The 15,155-nt window shown below is 44.9% G+C and overlaps 1 protein-coding gene across 2 annotated transcripts in view; it reads right to left on the bottom strand.

Annotated features, from left to right (window-relative positions):
• The window catches only part of CREB3L2 (cAMP responsive element binding protein 3 like 2), a 73,998-nt gene that overhangs the window by 30,118 nt on the left and 28,725 nt on the right, over positions 1-15,155 (bottom strand). For both annotated transcript variants that reach the window (XM_053407443.1, XM_053407444.1), the window contains exon 2: positions 1,023-1,239. In XM_053407443.1, the coding sequence (XP_053263418.1) occupies positions 1,023-1,239 (217 nt within the window). The remainder of the gene's footprint in view (positions 1-1,022; positions 1,240-15,155) is intronic.

The following is a 15,155-nucleotide window of genomic DNA, read 5'->3' as shown; positions in this document are numbered from 1 at the left end:
AGGAAACATGAATCTCCTCTGTGAAAAATCATTTGGCAGCAGGGCAGAAAAACCATATATGCAAGGACCCATGAAAGGACAAAAGAGCCACCTCACCTAACATTCTAGTCTCCAAAATGCACAATTCTAGAAGAAGTTTCTCAACTCTACCATCAACCTCCTTCACCCTACTTTTTTGAGCAGGGAGAAGTTCTGGGATCACAGTGCTTACCTGGGTTTAGTTTCCTTTGGAAGGAAGTCAGAGCAGGTTTTTTGGCAGGTCCTGCTATAGGAACGCTCGCTCTTGGAACACAAAGAATTATACCCAAACCTTGTTACACAAGTGGCTGATATAGATATCTGAACAGCCAGTTTGCTCACTTCCTGACTTGCTTGTGTTCTGCTGGTCAATGGCAGACATTTCCGACAGAAAGCATGGAGGGAAAGAGAGGGAGCGGAAAATCAGGGAGCAGGAGAGCTCTGACATTTCCCTTTCTTGGCCTTTGCAAATTGGCTGCAGAAGTTTCAGGCAGAAAGCATGGATGAAAATGTCCCCTTAGGAAATAATGGAAACCATCATGCAATGATGCGAAAGTTTGCCTAACAAACAATTTCCTGGGAGCACATTGTGTTTGAAAAGAGGGACCTGTGTGTATTTGAAATTATTTACAAATATACAGGTTGAGAGGAGGTGGAAGTAGAGCGTAAACACTCCGGTTGATAACCAATTCCACATCAGATCTCCGGAGAGGCAGCCAGCACCTCAAAACAATTACTTATAAAGGCCAAACTCAGTTCTCTTGGTCAGTCTCACTTGACCAACTCAAATGGAAGATTCTATTATTAGCCTTGACACAGAGACACCTAGAGTACACCATATCTTAGGAAGGCAGGGAGAGGAACTCCCTTTCAGGTATTTCCTAGCCATTCACAAAATTCAAAGAAGATCGCCTAAAAAATCAGCTCCCATGGAAACACAACCAACTAGAATATCCCAGACTGTAAAAACTCTTTTGTGAAGTCCAAAACTCGTTAACCCATACCTTCATTGAAGTTATCATCGGCTGAAATGTGGGTTAGCGGGGACTGTGGCCGCGAGTCACCACAAAGAGAGTAGCTGTGCTCTGCTTGGATGAGGGGAGCGGGAGATGCAGGTGACAGCTCCACTTCCATTATCTCATCTTTGTCGGACAGAAAGGGGTCGTTCAAGAGCTGCCCCAAAACGTCCTGGGAAAACTCATCGAGGAGTTCAGTGAAATGCTGCGAGAGAGAGAAAAGGAAAAAAGAATACTGAGGATGTCCTTTCACTGTGACATAAAGGCATTCACCAAAATAACAAACACTGGCAAACAAATAAAAGTGATAAGCATCAAAGTCTTTGGACCATTTGGGGCCCCTACAGTCGTTTGGTGCCAAATCCTGGGCAGCAATTTCATTTGTGGTTCTTGGACGGTTTGCACCATCACAACAGTCATCCATCAGTGTTAGTGTCATTCATTTACGGTTATCATACATATGCAGGACCTGTTGGTGCAAATACAAGCAGGGCAGCTAATGAGCACATTAGCATCAGGAGACATTGCTAATGGGGACAATCCAGGAAACACACCCTGCATTTCAGTGAACACCTTTTACAGTGTCCCGGAGAGGAAAAACATCCAACTAAAACGAGGCAACAAGCTAGCTAGATGCAAGTTATTGTAAAAACCATTTCAGGCTGTAAACACACCAGACACTGAAAGGATGTGACTTCTACAAAAGACTCCAGGGAACTGTAGTTTGTTAATGATGCTGGGCATTTTGGTTCTGCAAGGGGTGAACTACCATTCCCATGGTTTACTGGAGGAAGCTATGTGCTTTAATTGTACGGTGTGTACACAGCCTAAGACCATGGCAAATGCAGCAGTTTCCAGCTTGAACATGTCACTGAGGCACTAAGCAAACTCCAGTATCAGTTTGATGCCCCAGTATGAAGGTCTTGATGACCTCAAGCTAGAGTTGAAAGTCCAGGTCACTCTGAATTGAAACTGCCTCCAACAATCCTAATGTAGTTGTACCAAAGGAAAAAGCACCCAGCCTGTACTTGGGAAAAGGAGTGGAGGAAAGAAGAACCAGGAACCTAGGAAAATAAAGGAAATGTGACTTCTGCCAGCCAAATAAATGTGCGCTGGGGGTTACACTGCACCAGACATGTACCAGTTCAATGCACACAGAAAAGGACAGAGGATGTTCCTCATAAAGTGGGAGTGTTTTCTTTTATTTAAGTCATCAGGTTTTGCCACCCGCATGCCCAACCCCACTGATGTGCTGAAGCTTATAATAATGCAGAAAAATGGAATTCCGATCCTTGGAACTTCAATATGAAGAAAGGGAGGAGGGAACCAAGGCTTTTAAAAGGACAACTTGGCCATGCCCCAGCTGGAGCCTCCAGCAGCAGCTCAGTCTGTCCGGCCACATACCACGCTTTTCAGACAAAACATTCCTTTCATGGAGCCTGCCGCTGGCATAAGAGGCTATTTATATCTGATTGCAAGAACCCCTGTAGGGGAGGCCGAGGCCCACACTTCAGTTAACTCTCAACTTCTCTAAATGAAATCCTCAAAGCAGCTCAGAGCACCCTGAAAGACGTCTAGCAACAAAAGTTGTCGATGCAATACCAGCAGCAACAGGATGTCTGCCTGGCACTGGGAAATGGAGGACAAACCAGAACCTGACCTACTTTACCCTATTTAGGTACTAAGCATCATATCCTAAATAATAAGTGTCCTCCATTCTCTCTTACCTAACTTAAACACCACCATCCATGCACAAGAGGAGGCATCCACAGGCTTGTTGGGAGAACTAAAAGATTTGCATAAGTAGAAAATAATATTGGGAGTGAAAAAACCAGCTGAATCCAGACTGAATGGCTAAGTTGGAAGAACAAATGCTACAGGTCCCACTTGTTAAAATGTCTTAAAACGAATACCTAGTTATTTGTAGAGCTACAAAGAACACAGATCACAATCAGTAACCACCTTGTTCTTTGCAATAAAACCAGTTTATCTGCTGTTATTTTAGGATGAAACTATAAAACTATCAAGGCAGAGGACCCAAGCTTTTTTTGGCAACTATGCCACAAGTCACATTCTATTATTTTTAGATAGCGCCAGTCTAGTATGAGCTGAAATACATTTGCAGGCCTTCATGCCTGTAGCCCACTAAGTCAGGGTGTCAGCAGCAGCACAGTGAGTGTGAGGTAGGCAAGTGTCTAGAACTGAATTGTCAGACCAGACCCACCTGCTCCAGATGCCCCACTTATCTTCTACTGCCTCTGTCATGTTCAGCACCAGCACCCTAGGATCACAGAGGCCCAAGTATTTACCAGCAACTCCCCATCTGGGTCTGCAACTCACACACAAGTCATAAATTTGGGTGCACCACCCATCATGTCCATGCTTCTGCCAACAATCCATGTGCTCAAGTGCTGGGTGAATGTCCTACCTGCTGGGTTAGACTGACGGGGTCAGGAGTCCACAATTTTCTGTTGGCCTTGGTAGGCAAGCCAAAGTTTGTTGCTGCCAAAACCCTGCACTTTCCCCCATCCCAGACCTTGTACCAGGGTCAACCTCCTGATTCCATCCCCAGCTCTAAGCTTGATCCTGGGTTGCTGACTTTTGATTGCAAAACCATGGTTTGGGGGTTGTTGTTTTGTTTTACAATCAAACAGTTTTTTACCAACTGGGCATGCCATTCATAATGGTATCTATGTTCACACAGAGAGTGTGTGTGTGTTCTCCAGGCTTTCATTCCCTACATAGCTAACTAGCTAGCTAATGTCATCCACTATCCATTTCATTTTGGTGAGATTCCACCCACCTACTTCCCAAAAGGGCTCAGGTCATGGGAGGGGTGTGCATGGTAGAAATATATGAATCATGCAAAATTTAATCTTCGCATCATGTCTGGGTGGAACTAAATCCCTTCAGGAATACCCTTTGCTAGGTTTTCTAGCCTGCTTGCAGATCTAACTCTTAATGTTGGAAGGGTGGCAGGTCACCATCATGATGGGGATGGGGATGTCCTGAATTCCCACCTGTTTTAATTTGATTTCCTTCCACTTGGCTATCTGAAAATCTGGGGTCCATGACAGTATTCTGGATCCACCACATTAAGGAAATGTTTTCCCCAAAACTGTTGCATTCTCAAATCACCCCTCCTGTCTCTCCCTTAACTTGGTCAGAATCAGGCATTTAATCTTCCTTCCACAAAGCATTCGGTTACCTGCATTTAGAAGTTGCTTGCCTGCTCAAGTTAAAATCTAAAGATGGATTCATAGGAAACTGTGTAGTGGATCTGAATTTAGCCTAACATGTTGAGGCCAGAACATGCTCATGTACATTTTTCTGCATCTCGCCTCAATTGGCTTCTGGTCCCTTCCGTGTTCCTACATTACACTCTTGAGAGCATTACAGCAAAGAAGGTCATTTAGAAATACGTGGTACACTCAGTTTTGAGTTGGGTGTGTGCTTGCTTCTGCATGCATAAGATGACTTCACCCAACATTTGCACATGACAGTGTTTACCCCCCCAAGGAGTCCAACGCCCACAATCCGCACGAAGGGTGCACTCTGTGTTTATTGCTGCTTGCCCAAATAGATACTCAGGGAGAACAGCTGTGCTGCAGAATTGCAGACAGCAGCATCAAGAGGTAATGTCAAGATGAAATGCCCCCTCTCCAGAATTCAACACCCACTTACAAGTAGAAAATTTTGCAGAGGAGGGTGAATGGGGATGAGAATGCATCAATTTTGGTATGGTCAAAAACTATCTGTTTCAGGGTAGATTTTGAATGGTTTTTCCAACCACTTGTGGTGGAAATAGATCTCTTTGGTGCAGCCAGCAGACGCTATGCCTCCATCATCCTAGGAGCATTTTGGAAGGAGAAATTACAGCTACCTCTGCCCACGAAAACTCACTGCCACTATGGGCAGTGGCAAATTTTTAAAAGGAAAACGGAGAATGCAATGTAACTATTCACCACCAACAAGAAGCATCTACAAACATACATAAATACTGACATCTATCAAAAGTTTGTAGCTATCTCCTAAAATCAGGAAAGAATCTGCATACTTTCCCTTTTTTTATTACACTTTGCAACGGAGTACTGGTGCACCTCTGCAAAAAGGCAAAGTGCCCGCATACAAATGTTGCAGTGTTGAGTGCTCTTGTTCATTGTTAAAACCAGTCATCACCTCCTCCATGTTGTCCCCTCCCCTCCCACTTTGTTTTCTGCCCCATAGCCAACCAGGATTCTGTACCCACTGAGCATGCTCATCAGAGCATCACCCCCATGACTCTGAGGAGGGTGCCCCCCCTTTTAGGGTTTTGTTTCTAAAGATCTTTTTGAACTATTTTTTTTTTCGTTTTGTATTTCTGCAAACTTCAGGTTTTCCCCAAACCCATTGATACATATCGCTTGTGTATGGGTATTATGGTTAAGCAATAATATTTACACCAAAGCACTGGAAATAAAGGTAATGAGGCATTTTCTTCTTCCAAGAAAGCAGGGTCTTTCCCCTCACTTTACACATTTACAAAATCTGACATCAGCATTCCGACATTCTCCTTTCCTGACAACCAGAGTGCAACAAAATGCACAGTGCAATAGCTGCTGCAGCGGAACTATTACAAGAGTAAAACTGGGGGAATCAACTCATCCCTAATACTATCTGAACTTACAGTGCTATTGGGTAGATAGCCAAAATGCTAAATTTTGTAGTTACCTCTTCAAGGTACTTCCCATTATGTTCCACTACTTATGTTTGCATTACCATAAGCTGGAAACTTTCCGCCTGCAATTGTCATTGCAGCCTGTCAGTAAAAGCAAGGTATTTCTGTATCAAAAGTAGCCGTTTTATTACTGCTTGATCTATCTAGCAGGACCGCCATCCAGTATCACCCCTCCACTTTTGCACAAGCTCAAATCAATAAGCATCATTGGCTTGCTCCAACAAAACACATCAGACCTCCCAACCCTGATTTCTTTGCGCAAGGGAAAAGACACAGCAAAAACTGTTCCACAACTTAGCAAGTACAGGCACATTAAGATTCTTTTGCGATTATCACTTTGCGCTAAAACTTTGAGTGAAGGGCGGAGGGGGGGAATGTTTGCAAGGTTTTAATAGTCCTATAATACTGGGAAAGCAGCTGACTAAATAATTACCTTTAAATAGTTTTATGGCTAATTGATACTCAAGACCAGTGCTAGATTAAGAAGATGTGAGGTCCAAGTGTAGAATTTATGTTCCATGGCTCCACTTTATCTCTCTCCTTTTCAGCGCATTCCAATCTCTGCCCCTCCTCACTCTACCTTGCCCTGTTAAACTCCTGAGATCTATCCTGGTGCAGAGATCAGCTCAAACAACTGATTTTTTTCCTCCCCAGGTCAAAGCCTCTCTGAAGGTGAGAGGGAAAGAGGGACAACAACCTACTGAACATTGTCAGCTAAGTCTTACAGGCTGCAGTGAGAGGAGGGAAATTACCCAACCTCAAGCAACTTGGCCAAACACTGAAAGATCCCACTGCCCAAATTCAGGCAATGCCCCCATCTGACTGCAGCCCCTGGCCACAGTGTTTGGTAGGTCCCTTGAACCCTCCTCTGGAGAAGCTTTTGCAGGGCAGAGAGGAGAAGGGCAAGATTCTGCAAGCTGCCTTCTGCTTCCGTAAAATTAACTACTCACCAAGGAGATTACTCACATTTTAAGATTCCCACAAAGCTGAGAAAATGGCAACGGTTCCAAAAACATCACACAGGACAAGTTCACTACCAGTGACTTGAGTCAGGACAATTAAGCCCTCAGCACTGTCAAAATTACCTTAGCCAGCTTAACTGGGGCTCTGCTCTCAAAAGAGTACTTTAGCAAAATGGTTAGCCCAGTCTTGCTGGGTTTATTTATCCCAAGGAGCCAGCTTATCTGTTTGATCTTATTTAGCAGCAAACCAACGCGTGCTGAGCAGCTCGTTTGTCCTCAAGTGCGACAAATTAAGGCCATGTCTTCATGTCATCAGGATTCACAAATGCAGAGAGAGGCAGGATGGCATGCAATATCACACCACTTAAATCAAGAATATGGTGTGGCATGGCCAGGTGTTGACAACTCCTGATCACATGCGCTGTCTAACCTAGCCGTCACCACCAGTCGGCAGAGCAGCTTGCACAACTCAATGGCACATCAGTGTGCATCGCTCGTGTATCAAGCGAGAACAGTGCAAGCGCCTCAGCATCAAAACTGAAGTGTCTGTTGCCCCCAACCAGCGATATTAAAACTTTACTAAGAATTATGTTAAGTTGTTTTGAACAACTTTTAATAATAACAACCCCTTCAGACATTCTTTTTATTGTGCATTCATAAAGATTTGTGCTCACCGTGCTTTTGGGAAATTGTAACCCACCTCCCTTATAATGCTGTTTGTTCTTGCAACTATTTCAAGGTAGGACATGCTGCTTCATTTCCACTCAGTGCTTGTTCATAAAATCATAGAATTGTAGAGTTGGAAGGACCACAAGGGTCATCTAGTCCAAACCCCTACAATGCAGGAATCTTTTGCCCAACCTGGGGCTCAAACCCACAACCCTGAAATTACCGGGTAAGTCTCATGCTGTAGCGACTTAGCTAATGATGTGTGGATGGCCCAGTATAAATCCACCACTAATCCACTATTATTGTATCAATGGTATATTACAGAATATGCCCCCTCCCCCCCCAAAAAAAACCACCACCACCACAAGTTTGGAGAGGCCCTAAGATATATTAAGGAAGTGCATGCTGCAACTGTGATTGAGATGTTTGTGATTTTATTTATTTACTATTATGATGCTTTCATTGTGCACTGATTTCAGTAGCAGAACAAAACGATAAATCAGCCTTTCCTTTCCTGTGGCATCTCGCCTTGCAAAGACTGCTCAATGAGGAATGAGGGGAAAGACAAATTGTGTAATTATTTTCATCCCTCCTTCCTTCCCTCCCTACACAGGGTGGTACGCACAGTCATCCCTTCCCCTTTATCCTCACAGCAGACCTAAGAGACAGAAATAAGTGAGAAACCCACCTGTCCAAGGTCACCCAAGAATCTTTCTGTGGGCAAATGGGGATTGAAATCTAGGTATCCCCAGCCTAAGCACACTTGAGAACCTATCCACTATGCTGCTATGGAATCCCCACCCCACAAAATTATAAAATCCACCAAATGCAAAGGCATTTTGACCAGAGCTGTGAGAAACCACAACAGATTTCCTACTCCAACACATTTAGAGCAAGTATGTCCTGTTTCATTTCCTTTCTCAACCTGTGGGTCCCCAGGTGTTGTTGAACTACAACTCCCATCACCCCTAGCTAGCAAGGCCAGAGCTCAGGGATGATGGGAGTTGTAGTCCAACAACATCTGGGGACCCACAGGTTGAGAACTGCTGAGGATAACCAGTGGGTGACACCTATATAGGGCAGCACTTTTGCTGTATTAATAGCCACCAATTTCTTTATTTTGCATAATTATAACTAATATTCTACTTTTCAGAATATAAATCCTTTCACACAACATAAAAATGCCTTAACCAGTGTAAGCCAATCAAATTCTTCCCACACATCACTTAATGGAAGGAGGCCATATGGAAGGAGAAAAAAGTTCAGACGAGGACACTGTTAGGATATTTCCGTTCCACCTTAAAAGGGAGCAGGATGTTTGTATAACAGCCTGCGTAAGTTCCTGTCTCACAGGATGTTTATGTTGTAAGTTCCTTTCGTTTTTGGCTGTTTTGCCTGAGCAGTCGGAGCAGACGGTCATGCTTTTCTTTGTCCTGACCAACGCCTAATAAACTGTAAATATGCATGTTCTGCTCTCATGCTGTGCAACTTCTGTTGTGTGAATTCTGCTGTTATAGTGTGCACTAAGCCTGAGGCTTAGTGTCGCTGAATTGCTGATATTGCCTGACTACGGGAGGTTGATGGATCGTCCGGCACCGAGCTTGGGGGCTCAGATGGACTTTATCTCCCTGGCAGTATCCCAACAACAGGTTATGGGCCCAGATTCACGGCACTTGCAGAAGAGTAAGACAGCGACAGACTGCAAAAAGGTATGTGCTGGAAAGTGAAAGCAGAGGCTTTTCTGCCGCGGAAGAAGTCTTTGATGTCCGGCAAAACTAATTGGCCTGGGAGCCGAGCCAGAGGCATCGTGATTTATGGGCTGCCGAGATAAGAAGTCTTAGAACGCATAAAGGCTCACGGCTAAAGTAAAGAGGTGGAATGGAGTTTTTCCAAGCCTCTGAAGCTGCTGAGTGTCCTAAATTAAATCGGGACAATTATGAGACCTGGGCAAGATGGTGTGAGAGTTTGCTGCGTCAGTTTGGAGTCTGGCATACTGTATTTGAGGCCACTCCAGTTCCTCGGACAGAGAAATGGCAGGGCCAGGATTCGAAGGCCATGGATATTATTGTCTTATCCGTCTCTCTGGAGGAAATAAAGACGCTTGCTGGAAATCTCACGGCACGTGACATGTGGGATGCTTTGAAAAAGGCCCACCAGCCAATAATCCCAGCCCAGTGTTTGAATGCATCGGAGGTCCTGGCTGTTTCCCAGAATGCGAGTGAATGCACGGATGCCGAGGGCACCGGTTGCAAGCTGCAGGGGGAGCTGACTGTGATGTCATCCCAGGCAGCATTCCAGCCTCCAGAGGGAGCCAAGGAGTCGGCAGCTGAGAGCTCTGTTTCTCGTGAGAACCAAGGTCAGAGCCTTTGCAGAGGCCGGAAGACCAGATGTAAACAGAGCAAGATGCTTGCAGGTGGCCAGGAGCGGGGGGGCAAGTTGCAACAGCCCACGCCAGTGGAAAACAAGGCAATGTTAGCTGGCACAGCTCCACCAAAGGCTAAAGGCACGTCTGATGGCCAGGAGCAGGGGGGCAAGTTGCAAAAGCCCTCGCCAGTGGAAAACAAGGCTATGTTTGCTGGCACAGCTTCACCAAAGGCTAAAGGCAAGCTGCAAAAGCCCACGCTGGTGGAAAACAAGGTTTTGTTTGCCAGCAAATCTGCTTCGAAGGGGAAGGCCAGGTTTATTGTTGACTCAGGTTGCACGCGCCATCTCAGCAAAGACCGCCATCTGTTTATCTCCTTCACACCTCAAGATGGAGAGGTCCAGCTGGCTGATGGAAGGACTTTGCAAGCTACAGGAGTTGGAACTGTGAAACTTGCAAGTCTGAATACGACCATTAGTAATGTACTTTTTGTTCCAGGAGCTGCGGACAATTTGATTAGTGTACCACAGCTGACTAGGCGTGGTTTTGAGATTTCCTTCAAGAGGACTGTCTGTGTCATCAGAAAAGGCAAAGAGGACATTTTGCATGCAAAGTTGATGGATGGTTTGTTCAGTCTAACTTATGATGATGTTGCTGTGTCTAATGCTGATACTTGTTGTGTTGCACAAACTAACAAGGTTCTTCATGCAGGATGCATTCACGATGCACATCGCAGATTTTGTCACCTCTCTTGGCAAGCGCTAGCCAAGATGCCTGAGTTGGTTGAAGGTTTGGACATCAAACCTTGCAAATTTCACATAAAATGTGTATCTTGTGCAGAGAACAAGGTGAAGGTTGCTCCAAAAGGCAAGGAGTCTAGCAGGCAGGCTTCCAAACCCTACCAGCTAGTTCACGCAGACCTGGTAGGCCCTCTAGCGCCCTCTTTGGGAGGAGCAAGGTACTTCATGGTTCTAATTGATTCTTTTTCCAGGTACATTCATGTGTTTATGCTCGAGCAGAAATCACAAGCATTTCCTAGGTTCAAGGCATTCTGTGCTTGGTTGGAGAATGCTCATGGTAAACGTATTGGCTGTCTGTTTACTGATCGGGGCGGGGAGTTCACTTCTCAGCAGTTTGAAGCTTTCCTGACTGAGAAGGGAATCCAGCATGACTTGTCAACGCCTAGATCGCCATGGATGAATGGGCTTGCGGAGAGAGCAAATCAAACGTTGCTGCAAGGGATAAAAACCTTGTTGCATGATGCCAACCTCCCTGAGACGTTTTGGGGGGAGGCTCTCTCGAATTTGGTTTACACTTTTAATCGCAGACTGTCATCACCTATTGGTTGCACTCCCTATGAGAAGATGTTTGGTAAGAAACCTAACACCAAGCACTTGAGAATCTTTGGTTCTGACATGTGGGTGCACACCCCACAAAGCAACAAGCTTGGGAAGCGTGGGGCACATGGTTTGTTCATGGGGTACGAAAAAGGTGCATACAGGGTATGGATGACTAACTCTAAATCCATAAAGTTCACAAGGAGTGTTGAGTACAATCCTAAATGGGGGGAAAATGTGGGAATTTTCCAGAGTTACCCAGAGGAGGATGAAGGTGATGTGAAGAAAGCAGATCATGCTGAGAAAGCTGAGGAAACTGAGGATGATGATGATGATGATGATGATCAGAGTTCGGATTCCAGTTCAGTGGGCGGCGCTGCTGCTGCTGTCAGTGACATCAGCTACTGTCACCTGCCCCCTCTCTTGGAATTCTTTCCCAAACCTGATGCCCTTCAGATGCTCTAGACTACAACTCCCATCATGCTGATAAGTGCTGACAGGAGCTGCAAACCAAAAGTTCTGAAGGGTTGGGGAAGACTGAAGTATATATAGGATGGAAGATGGCCCAGTCCTATTACAACAGGTTCCAATGTCCTCTTTGAATGATCTCTATGATTTGGTTACCCCCCCCCAAAAAAAAGAAGCTACCCCTATTCTTGAGCTTTCTCAGCAGCAAGCATTCTGATACAGTGGTACCTCAGGTTACGAACTTAATTAGTTCTGGAGGTCTGTTCTTAACCTGAAACTGTTCTTAACCTGAAACTGTTCTTAACCTTGTTAGGGTGTGAAACCTAAGACGCTGGCAAGTTAGCAATGTCATGTGACTTTAAGTAGTCAAGCTTGTTAAGTTGTTAAGTTGCTCAGTATATAAAGAGTGTTTGTTTTCTCTGCCTGTGGGGCGTGAAGCAAAAATGTCTGAAAGCTCCGGAGGTGTTTCTGTTATCTTTCTGCAATAAACCTGTCTTTGGAAAGACAGGCTTCCCTGTGTCGTTATTTCTTTGCTGCTGAGACTTTGAATCTTGTACTGCAGCAAGAATCTCTGCACTGGACTTAATTAAAGCTCTGCAAAGAGAACTGTTGCTGGTGGCGCAGCGGAAGCGTTTACTGGACCAGTACACAGACTCTCTTAAACCTGAGTTACCACTTTAGTTAATGGGGCCTCCCGCTGCCGCCGTGCAATTTCTGTTCTCATCCTGAAGCAAAGTACCTGATGTACTATTTCTGGGTTAGTGGAGTCTGTAACCTGAAGCGTTTGTAACCTGAAGCGTCTGTAACTCGAGGTACCACTGTACCAGGAATTCAGCATGCAAGGATTTTCCAGGTATAGAGATAAAATGGATTGGGTAAGCTTCTTGTTGATGTTTCCCATGCATTGCACCACTATTACAGTGGTACCTCAGGTTAAGTACTTAATTAGTTTCAGAGGTCCGTTCTTAACCTGAAACTGTTCTTAACCTGAAGCACCACTTTAGCTAATGGGGCCTCCCGCTACCGCTGTGCTGCCGCTGCACGATTTCTGTTCTCATCAAAGCAAAACAAAGCTGAGGTACTATTTCTGGGTTAGCAGAGTCTGTAACCTGAAGCGTCTGTAACTTGAAGCGTATGTAACCCGAGGTACCATTGTATAAGAAAGAGGACCAGTAAAATATAAAACTATGCCAGCCTATCAAATTTTGGACACTTTAGAAAGAGGAAGCCTTGAAAACGGGGTGCTTCCACCTTTCATCAAGGCTTCTGTCACATACCAGGACAACCTGGGCCTTCTCACCCCAGGTAAGCACTTAGCAGTGCTCAAGTGTTCTCTCTTTCTCCCTCCAACTATCAGAACAGGCCTCAGACAACAACAGCAGCAGGGAATGATCAGCTGGCTAAGTGTAGTTAATTTCTGTAGCACCTTTTCCAAGGTCTCCTGCTATTTCCCTGGGCGGTGCCAATCTTCTTTTCATTTCTAATCAGGGCAGTTTTTGCCTTCTTATGTGTGTATTCATGGAGGTAGCCATGTTACAGTGAGCATCTGCTATGTGCCATCTGGACTGGCAAAAGACAGAAAATTCAACTATGTCATATTTCAGAGCTGTTTGGAACTCAGAACAGCCTTTAACCTTAAAACTGCTGAGTACAAAGCTTGAATGATTCATGCTTGATCCATAAAGGGGACCATCAACCACACAAACTGTGAACACCACCTACATCTCAGCAGGCCAGAATCCAAGAAGGGGAGGCAGAATGAATAAACTGAGGTTATTGCCAATATCATAAACTTAGCTAGCTACAAGCAATCAAAAAGGGCATCAATGATATCATGTTGGGAGCAGACAAAACAACATGCTGCACAAATTTGTCATCTGAAAGATGGCACTACATGATATCAGAAAAGGAATCCTAAATAGGCAAATTTATCATACAATGTGCAATTAATCCAACCACAATAATGATTTGTTCTCCGGTTTAGGGTTACATTTTTTATTACCGTAACTACACAAATTATGCCAGTTTTTAAAATTCCAAAGGAGCTGGCAAGATGAACAGCAGGTTCTTATGCTGAACACATCTACTTTGTCCCATGTGTAAGGAGGGGGAAAAACCAGGACAAGGAAGACATTTTCCTCCTTAGTGAGGGGGTAGTAGATATCTCCCCCCTGCAAGTAAACCATCATCAAGCCTAAAAGAATAATCAAAGATAGATAGATACTTAAGCTTTTGTAAGTGGCAACTAAATATTTGAAATATATTTCTAGTCCTGACATCATCTAGGGGAGCATGACTCATGTCTGCAAGGACCAATGTGGTAATGTAGTGCAGGGTTCAGCAACCTAAGGCCCATGGGCCACAAGCAGCCCAAGGGGGTCGTCTAATCGGCCCACAAGCCGCCTGCCTGGCGAGTCCCCACATGCTGCGCTAAACCAGCGCAGCACAGGGACTTGCTTCCACAGTGCTGGAAATCACATCTGCGCATGCGCAGACGCCGAAAATCATGGGAGTGTGCACAATCCGGCCCACGGAGGGATCTCCACTGGAGTGAACTGGCCCAGGCAAGGTAGACCTTGCCAACCCCTGATGTAGTGGCCCAGCACTATAGAACACTCTCCCATTAGAAATCAAGCAGGCACCATCCCTGTATGGGAGGCTTCTTACAAATTTGCACATTACATGTTTTATTTTTCCTGGAAGCTGCTTTGAAACATATGGTGGAAACCAGAGATGCAATTATTTTCTAGAAAGATAAAGTCATTTGTCTCCAATCTACTACCACCACACACTATTCTCTCTCTCTCTCTCTCTCTCTCTCTCACACACACACACACACACACACACACTTGGGACAAACCTAAGTTACTGTGCCTCAGGAGCATATGTTATGGCTGGGATACCTCAGTTGATAGAACATGAGACTCAATCTCATGTTTGTGGGTTTAAGCCCCATATTGGGCAAAAAGATTCCTGCATTGCATAGGGTTGGACTAGATGATCCTCATGGTCCCTTCAAGCTCTACAATTCTATGATTCTATAATCCCCTCCTCCCCTTGCTAGAGTGGCCATGCATTCTGCCAAGGACAGTCCTCTATTTGAAGGAGTTGTCTACTTGAAAGGTTCTCCAGCCCAAGTCCAGAATCCTAAGCAGGGTGAGTAACAGGAATCTTGAAGTTGCAAACTGGATAAACTAGGGGTTTCCCCATATCAAGAACCGAGGGAGCAAACTTAAACACACAAAGGAAAAGGATAGATTAGGTGGAGCCTAATGCTCATATCATTAAATACGATCTGAGACAAAGACAGCTTGATTTAACCATGGGAAGACTGTGGCCACTGCTGGATCATGAGGGTTCTTGAGCTGACTGGCGGATAGCAAATGTATCATTTATCCCTTAGCTCAGATAATTGATATGCTTGGGGATCTGGAGTGGTATCAGAAGGCTGAGCTGAAACAGCAGACTCAGGCATCCAACTCACATTTTAAAGTTCACTCCAATATTCCATGTCACTCCCCTTGGCAGCTCTCACAGCATGATGTGTGACATTTGGCCAGACATTTGGCCAACTACTGCTAGCCTTTGTATGACAAACACCAATGT

Source organism: Podarcis raffonei, chromosome 10, assembly GCF_027172205.1.
Source record: "Podarcis raffonei isolate rPodRaf1 chromosome 10, rPodRaf1.pri, whole genome shotgun sequence".
NCBI lineage: Eukaryota > Metazoa > Chordata > Lepidosauria > Squamata > Lacertidae > Podarcis > Podarcis raffonei.
The sequence above is the reverse complement of the archived record's forward strand: the minus strand, read 5'-3'. Positions and strand labels throughout refer to the sequence as shown.